Raw genomic sequence first — 9,466 nt, forward strand, 5'->3', positions numbered from 1 at the left:
ACTTTTTCTCCTATGGCTAAGATCACCATTGTTCGCCTTTTCCTTGTTATGGTTGTCATTCACCATTGGTTTCTCACTAGCTTGACATTAAGAATGTCTTTCTTCATAGTGATTTGGAGGAGGAAATTTACACGGAACAACCTTCTAGGTTTGTTACTCCAAAGGAATCTGGTTTAGTTTGAAAATTACATTATTTTCACTTGAATTACCTCGAGCTTGGTTTAATAAATTTAGTTACATTGTCAAACTTTTGGATTGGAATGAAACAAGGCAGATATTCAGTATTTTTTACATCATGCTTCTTCTGAGAAATGTGTTTATCTTATGATCCACATTACATGATATGATATTCAATATTTTATCATCATGCTTCTTCTGGGAAGTGTCTTTATTTTATGATCCATTAAATGGAATGATATCCCTAAAATTGCTCAATTAAAAAAGCACTTATTAACCACTTTCAGACCAAAAGATTTGGGTAATTGAAAATATATGCTTGTATTGAATTGGCATAGTCAAAAGAAGTTGTGATTATTTCACGAAGAAGATGTGCTCTTGATATTTTAGAGGAGACAAGTCTGACAAATTGCAACCCATTGATAGTCTCATGATCTCAAATCAGAAGTTAATGAAAGATCAAAGTGAACTTTTCTTGAACCCAGAAAGATATAGAAAGTCGGTGAAAAAGTTAATTTATCTTACTATAACCAGACTTTATCCTTCTTATCCAATGGGAGTTGTGAGTTAATATATGTAGAACCATCACATTGATAATTGGAATATAGTGATTCACATCCTCATATATGTAAAAAGGAATCCTGAACAAAGATTATTGTATGATAACAAGGAAAATACTCAAATCTATGCATTATGACAAAAGATCCACCATAAGATATTGTGTGTAGCTTAAAAGGAACCTTATATCTTAGAAAAGTATGAAACAAAGTGATATTGCTCTATCTAATGGAAAAGATGAGTATAGATTCAAGACTCTAGTTACATGTGAACTTGTGTGGATTAAACAAGAAAAGTTGTCCATTGCCATTTTGTTACAGAGGAGTTGTTGTCCAAAGATCTTTCTATTGAGTTTATCAACTCTAATGATCAGCTCACATAATTCTGGCTAAATCTCTAAGAGGACTTAAGATTGAGTTTATATGCTTCAAGCGTTGTAATATGTTTTATATGTTCCAACTTAATGAGGTATGTTGAAATACAATGTTATTTTATTAATATTTTCTTTTGTATGTACCCAACTTTATGGATAGGGTTTTAGGCAAGTGTCTTGCCTCCTTTTCTATCCTATATATTTACGTGAGAAACACAATATTGCAAGATATACACTATTTTTCTATCCTTCACATTTGTTCAAATGAAATCATTGTATTGTGGGCAGCTTTACATGCTAATATAGATTTCTTTGTGGTTACAATATTTTTGTGCAATGCTACTGGGGCAAATACCAAATATTTTAAATTCCTTTCACCTATCCTTATTATTAGATCTCGTGCTACTATAGTCTTGCCAAAAGGGTCATAAGCATGTAGCCTTCACGACCATTTCCAAAATAGAATAGCCAGATTCTCCATTATGTTTCAGAATCTTGAGAGATGCCAATCAAGATTATTCAAGACCCAAATTATGAACATTTCAAAACCAACTTAAAAATGTCAAAATTAAGCTGGTAAATTTCGAATACGAAAAGATTCATTTTTTATAACTTGTCATTAGCTTCATGGTTGGGAAGAAAACAATACAAACACAAAAAGAAAAGAAAAATGTCTTGATACAGAAAAGGGACTTAAGAAAAAATTGTGTCGGATGTGAGAATTTATACCCATATTGGATCACAAATTAATTAAATCACCTTAAGTAGAGGAACTTTCTCACACAGCCAGTTTTCTATCTTAATATTCCAGAGCAGTTGTCCAAGTACCTTGCACACTAGGGTGTTTAGTTACGTGTCTTGTCCTCAATTTCACCACCTTCCTTCCCAACGCATTCCTTAACCTAGTTGCGTGCAAATGTATGTCTTCTGGATCCATATTCTTCACACATATCACTCGCTCATTCTTGTTCTCTGCATTTCATAAGCTAATCATCAATCATAACAAAAATGTCTTCCCACTATGTGGGATCGACTACATAAATCAAACGTAGTAAGGCAGGTCACTAATATTGGATTATCCTTATTATTAGATCTTCTTTTAACTATAAATGCTATCTATCTTTCTCTCTAACGTATTAATCCTGCGTAGTTTGTCTACTCGTCCATTGTAATAATAGAGCTAACTTTTATCCTAACCTTTTACCATCCAGCATTCAGTCCCATTCGACATTGCATAAAAGAATCATCAATTACAACTAAGAAAAACTAGCAACAAAGCTACAAAAAAGTACAAGAATCTTACTATAAAATCCCTTCAAATGTGGATGCTGACCACGAATTAGCTCAATAACCACCTCTAATTGAGGATTCTTCTCCTTAAATGCTGGCAAATGAGACTCCATAAATGCCCTATCAAATATTTAAAACTAAATTGAGAATACACTGTTCAAAGCAGGAGAAAATATTATCTTTAACACTGTGGTTCTCGGCCTTCAATACTAGGTATAGTGCAAGGCCATCAAATGAAAAATTGAGGTTATCAAGAAGCACAGTTGATTGAAAATTGAGGTTATCAAGCACAGTTGATGGAAAATTTTCTATAACTTAGTTGTTAAAAGGGCTATTATTGGTATGAAGTCGAAGTCAATAAGGCACAAAACCAAAAACTCTTAGATGTCTGTAAAAGCACCAATAAAAACAAGAACAAATTGTAGTTTGTAATTTGTAATTCATAAATTTTTCTAGTCTGAATTGAAAATGAAGTTCAACATAAAGTTCAGTTATTAAGTAGGCATCTAGGTTTCCAGACTTGAATTTTACTAGTAACCAAAATCGAAGAACAAAGATTAAGCCTGCAGTCAAAGGAGAAATATGATCAAACAAGGGCAACGCAATATGTTTCCAAAGAGCAATAATCTAATTAAAAACCTGTTATTATTAGAAGACAAGCTAGCTTTTATGTAAGACTGTCTGCAATCTCAATTGCTCAGTTCTAGAAGGAATATTTATTCATTTATCCACTCATTAAATTGCATATTGTGTATAAAAGTCAAGACGATTATGAACTATTCCACTACCTCATTTCAAAACTCCTAATATGGCCCCATTTTTGCAATTTTGCAATGTTATAAACAAACAAAGAGCTTTGTAATAACTTAGAAAACCTATAAACCCAGATACCCAACAAATAAAAACTTACTGCTCCCAATAACATGAATATGAATATAGACATAAATACATTAGATTGAAAACATAGTAAGAATGTATATGTACCTTATACCTCTGCTACTTCCACCCCAGTTGCAATAGCTGACAACCAGCTTGTTAAGTTGCCAAACCCCTCGCAAAGCCATATGCAAATTCAATTTCACAAACTGCCAAATTGAAACTAAGAGGAATCACAATCTTCTGCAAACGTGAGCGTCTCGAGGAAATGAAGGCAAATTAGCTGCAATTAACATTGGCAAAGCATGTTAGCTCACTTTGACCAACGAAGTGGCAAAATGGGGGACAAGATGTGTTGACCCATCTTCTTTTGGAAATGGGTTAAATATATTAACCACCAATGCTTTTGCAAATTGGCGGGTTAGCTTGCCTAAATAATTAAAAATCGAAAGAAATAAAAACAGATAAAAATATAGATTAAACAAAACCTCATGTAGACCTATGATGAAAAATTAGAATGGAGAACAAACATAAACATTAAATAAGATTCCAAGTCACTCACTGAGAGGCATATGTACGTACAGAATGTACTCTTCCTTAAACTGGTAGAATAAAAAGAGTTGCATCATTCATGAAAGGGCTATTTTATTCAACTACTTTATCAAAGTTCTCAAAACCATGATAATGTGGTAAAAAAAATCTAAAATAGTGGAAGTTGATTTATGTGTGCAGTATAACATGTGATTTTATTTCTTTGAAATATGAAATCATTAAGGAAAAATTGTGTGGAACTCAGTATGTTGTGTCGAAATCAAAGAACAACTGTACAAATTTGAAAATTGAGAATGCCACCTTATGGAAAGAACTTCACCGGTTTGCTAATCACTCTTCAAATTTCAACAGTAAGAATACAAACAGAACATTTCCTCGGTTCATCATAACTTCAAATAGAAAATCCCATTGAGTCAACCAACGCAGCAATGGAAGAATTTGCAACTTATAGTGTGAAAATCCAATATTTCATTTCAAAATTTCAAGAAAATCTGAATCATGGTTTGAGCTTAAATAAGGTCAAAATGCTCCAATAAATGGTTCTAAAAAAATCCTCTACCGAAAGTCATATACGGATAGCTAACACAGAGTTTAGAGGGTAGATACTGAAGATAGGAAGAGAGAACAGAACATGAACATGAACTTTGTATACTGGTAATTCTTTTAATAAGAGTTCGATAACTTTATTACACAATGAAATTCACATATTTAATTCTAAAATCATCATTCGAAACCAGAGGCACACACCTTCCAAGGTTCTCAATCAAACACAACCATAAATCCAAGTTCAAATAATAGATTAAGTTGTTAACATGAATGTCCGAGTCAACAACACAGGAAACGAGTCACCGGAGTGTGTCGGATCCAACCTCTCGCAAGTACCTTCCGTCGTATGTGAAGTAACTCCACTGGGATAAGAATGGCAAACTTAAAACCTAGAGCGATTCAAAATGTTTAACCCTGTACCCCGAATTTAGATCTAGTGTGTCACATATTTGTTACACTGAGTTACTCCCTAAAGTTACACCGTTTGATCAAGATCCATTGGTTAAGTGTGGGATATGATATTTTTTAAGGAAAATGATCTTTTATACTAAAAGAATCACTTGACACCCTACTTTCAGAGGTAAAATACTCTTCAATTTTTTTTTTGTATTTCTAAAAAATGTAAAAGATAAAATAATGAATGTTAAGTGAGTCTAATAAAATTTAAAATGTAAAAGTATCATGATCCATATTTTAGTGTTTTAGTGGTTAAATAGGAGAAATATTTATTGATCATGTGTAATGTTTTATGAAATACATAATTTTGAATACACTCTAATATTTTATTATTATTAATATGAGTAAAAGTAATTATAATAATGATATTAGTAGCAACACAATGACAATGGTGATGTTATCATATAAAGTCGAGTTGTCTTCCAAGATATGATGTTGCTCGTGTTTGTTGAGATGTGCTAAGTCTTTGATATTGGGATGTCATCGCATAGTCTGATATAATCGTAGGGGAGTGGGTACGTACAAGTATTCCGTAACTCAAATAAGTGACAAAAAAATAAGTAAAACTTTGAGAGTGATAGTAGAGAGATTAAGATCCCATTTACCTAGATTGAGTCATCTTTGTATATCTGACTGCTATTAATTATCTTCAGGAACATTTAGATTCCTTCACAAATACTAATGAATACCTTATTGTAACTGTCGTAATTATAAACTGGTCAATTACTACATTATTGAAGCTACCATGTTCTCATTTATTATATTTCTACCTTGCAAAACAAGCTTGACTAAGATAATCATATGGTCGAAATGTACTTGTCCCTGTAGGAAGTCACATGAATCGAGATGTACTTGTCCCTGTAGGAAGACACATTGTTAAGATGTACTCGTCTCCCAAGAGTCCTCATACTCATCTAGTTAGCTTAACTGAGATGTATTTAGTCCTATCTGATAGAGATGATAAGATTTTGGTATATATATATATATATATATATATATATAATGGATTTAAATATATTTATAATTTCTTAACTTGGATATGAAATTAAAATTCGTTATTGTCCTAAATTTTAATACATTTTGGTCTTCAAACTTTACGAGTTAATGAATATAGTCTTCTTAACCTAAATAATATTCTAGACTTGTATTTGAGCGATAAAAGTATCAAACAGTATAAAACAACAACATAAAACGTCATTTAACACATCAAGAAAGTCTAACAAGTTTAATGTTGGGTTAGAAAGACAATGTCAGTTCATTTTTTAAATTTAGAAACTAAATTATATCAAAATTAAAAATAAAGACGAATTTCAATTTCATAATTTTATGACTATAAACATATTTAACTAAAATATGAAAAAATATTAAAAAGTTATCTCCAATTCTCAAAGACATTACAAAGATTTCCAATTTATTCCTAAGTTTAGAGTGATGCCGAAAATTATGAGCTTAAATGGTTCAAAACACACCTCGGAATCTGATTGCACTCGCAATCGTGGACGTTGCTGTCCAAAATCAGAGAATGAACACAACAAAACTCTTAGTCATAATCTTTGTGTTCATTGGTGTGAACAATTTTAAATCTCTAAAAGGCTTCCAAAATATTCCTTAAGCTCTAATTTTAATCATAATTAATGTGTTTCAATCTCACAATTTCATTTTTGATGGTTTATAATGTCTCTTTGTTCCAAATCGAGTGACCCTAGGCCAAGAATACAGACTCGTAAAACACTAACATATTGGACTCGTAACGAGTTTCATGAAAGTTGAAAATAAATTTTAAATAAAGTTATAAGGGACAAAAAAGTTGCAACCTTTCCTAACTAATATTTATGCATGAAATGTATGAAAGGCAATGTATCAAATAATCACAAATTTAAATATTTGCTCTTCCAAAAATAATTAGCATGACACTCGAGTTTAATTGGTAAAAGAATTTGCATAGTTAAAACATTTATAATTATACAAATATTTGGTTCAAAAATTTACTTTAGAGTTCTTAGAAGGTTCTTGAGAAAATAGTCCATTTGCTACAAAACGTTAAAATTACCAAAGCACCTTGACTTTGCACATATGTCAAAGAAGTAAAATGGGTAAATTGGTAATTGAGCTAATGGTGTATTTTCTTAGATATATGGTAGATGGTACTGATAAATGATAAGAATATAAGGAAATATTAAAATTTTGTTAAGTACAAAAAAAAAAAAAAATAAAGACCAACCATCCATGAAAATTGGACACACTTAATAAATGGCGTGTTCCGTGTCCAACACGTATTGGACATTGATATTCGTGCAATACTCCTATGATATACTATGTCTAATTTCAAAAATATTATTATCTCTTGACATAATTTTGACATAACTCCACCATAATATTAATAATCATAAATTTAAAGATTTTTCAAAAAATCCATAAACTTATAAACCTATTATAAAAGTTTCTATCATGATGATTCAAATAAAAAATAAATTTTATATGATCACTATTTTTTGTTTTTATTTTCAAATTAATATTTTTTCGATTTAACCATATCTGTAACATAACCAACCATATACTATGAAAAATTTATTAACTAAAATTGAAAGAAACAATGCACGGGGTCAGCTTGCATAACAAAATGAGCAATATTTAATGAGTGTTAGTAATAAACCAAAATCGAGAAAACGTTATCAATAATTACAAACAAATTAGAAATTATTTAGAACTATATACAAAATTAACAAAGATAATATAAGCCTTTGTTTGTGTGGCATTTATCGCAGTTGGACTGGTTATGTGGTACGTGTGGCGCCTCTGCAATACTTATAATATGGATTCTACCATTTCATCCAACCAGTCAATTGCACCAATGGACCATTAACACGCGTTTGGTTGAGTAGAAGCAAAGAAAAAGTGCCAGAATTAATATAAAAAACTTGAATTCAAAATCAAAAATGGGTACAAATACAATTATTTATACATTTTCTTTGTTTTCTTCTCCTTATGCTTTTACTGTCTTCATTGTTAAGCAGACACAGACACTGATAACTATTAATGGTAAAAGTTACCCAAACGTAATATTAATGGTTCAAATTTCAAAGAGGAACAAATAAAATAAAAGTAATAGATTTAATCTATATAGAAAATTTTAAGAATGGTTAATTTAAAATCTGTTGTAATTACTTAAGATTAGCTCTAAAGATTGTGATTTCTATTCTACCATAAAATTGAAGGAGAGGTAAAGAATCCGCCGATTCACCAATAACAGAAAAGCTATCCATCTAAAACCCAATCGAAGGAAAGAAAAGAGCAAGCAGCAGTAATGACAACGACATCAATCGAATAATAGAGTCCCAAGTAACAATGTAAATAAATGTAATGTGTACCCAAAACAGGGTGGAAAAGGAAAAAGAAGAAAAAAAGGAAATAAATGATACAATACAAGAATATAATAACAGCAACAAAGCCTGTCTAGAACACCAAAACAAGGGTAGCCCAACCCAAAGCTAAGCCTCCTAGAATCTTCTTCAAGCACATGATGGTCTCTGCTCCACTCTGAAAATATAAAGCAAAAAAATGTCAGATCCTAGAGTTAATAATGTAAAAGTATTCACAATTTGTAAATCATAGATTTGCTCAACTGTTGCAAAGAAAATGTATAACAGGTTACCCTAATAAAATACACAGGTTAATGGTGGCGCGTGGCCACCCAACAAGCCCTACATCTGAGTTTACTTTTAGTTTTAAGGTAGTAAAAGTGTGAAACCCTAACAAGAGTTAAGTTTTAAAATGTTACAAAACTTGTGTTTGTACGAACATAACAACAGAACTTTGATTCAAGAGATAATAAGGTTTATCTTTCTTTCATATCCACTGTTTTGGCGTTGTTACCGGTCAATATTGGACTTATAACGACAGTAAATCACAGATCTGATGCACATTGTACAAAATCAGCGTTGAAAGCACACGGAAGGGATAAAATATACCTCATCGTTGGCAGAAGATGCAGGTCCAGGGGAAGAAGCATCTTCGCTGGGACCAGGGGCACCGGTGGGTGGAGCAGGGGGACCAAGCAACGACGGTGAAGGTGCTGGAGCACTGTGCTTCTTACCCTTCTTGTGCTTTCCCGGAGCCGGAGCCGGAGTCACAGGGGTGGTTGGCGCCACCGCGGGAGCAACTGTAGGCACAGGTGCAGGGGGAGAGCTCACTGGAACCGGAGCGGGGGGAGAGCTCACTGGAACTGGAGCCGGTGGGGAGCTCACTGGAGTCACAGCCGGAGGAGACGCTGCAGGAGGCTTGGTCGCCGGAGCAGGAGCCGTAGCGGTGGGAGGAGATGCCGCTGGCGACGATGCGGGGGTTGCGGCCTTAGGGGATGCCGCGGGTGGAGAGGATTTGGGGGAAGCAACGGGAGCAGGGGATTTTGGTGTGGAAGGTGCTGCAGCAGGAGTGGAAGCGGCGGGAGTTGCCGGTGTGCTCGACGGCGCTGACGCTGGAGACTGACCTCCGACTCCGGCGACTACAATGCAGATGAACGCGAGACCGAAAACACCGTTGCGATCCATTGGTGTGAATCGCAGTGTGAAGAGTGAGTGCGTGTGTGTGTCTGAGAGATAGAGGGAGATTGAGAGAGAGAGAAAGATGGAGTATAATGAGAGA

At 33.4% G+C, this 9,466-nt stretch overlaps 2 protein-coding genes across 4 annotated transcripts; both read right to left on the reverse strand.

Moving 5' to 3' along the window:
- Positions 1–1,696: 1,696 nt before the first annotated feature.
- Positions 1,697–4,778, reverse strand: LOC114179236 (54S ribosomal protein L51, mitochondrial-like). Of its 3 annotated transcripts, none has more exons than XM_028065500.1 (4): positions 4,696–4,778; positions 3,383–3,557; positions 2,412–2,518; positions 1,697–2,080 (listed from the first exon to the last, which is right to left on the reverse strand). In XM_028065500.1, exons 2-4 carry the CDS (start codon positions 3,460–3,462, stop codon positions 1,908–1,910), a joined length of 360 nt encoding a protein of 119 aa, XP_027921301.1. In that variant the 5' UTR covers positions 3,463–3,557; positions 4,696–4,778; the 3' UTR covers positions 1,697–1,907. The 3 variants fall into 3 exon arrangements, with proteins under 3 accessions (XP_027921301.1, XP_027921300.1, XP_027921302.1); XM_028065499.1 differs by having other exon boundaries at positions 4,574–4,767; XM_028065501.1 differs by having other exon boundaries at positions 4,709–4,739.
- A 3,352-nt stretch (positions 4,779–8,130) lies between these two features.
- On the reverse strand, positions 8,131–9,466 carry LOC114179510 (lysine-rich arabinogalactan protein 18-like). Its single transcript, XM_028065869.1, has 2 exons — positions 8,797–9,466; positions 8,131–8,365 (listed from the first exon to the last, which is right to left on the reverse strand). Exons 1-2 carry the CDS (start codon positions 9,370–9,372, stop codon positions 8,282–8,284), a joined length of 660 nt encoding a protein of 219 aa, XP_027921670.1. The 5' UTR covers positions 9,373–9,466; the 3' UTR covers positions 8,131–8,281.

This window comes from Vigna unguiculata, chromosome 3 (assembly GCF_004118075.2).
Source record: "Vigna unguiculata cultivar IT97K-499-35 chromosome 3, ASM411807v1, whole genome shotgun sequence".
NCBI classification, from domain to species: Eukaryota; Viridiplantae; Streptophyta; class Magnoliopsida; order Fabales; family Fabaceae; genus Vigna; species Vigna unguiculata.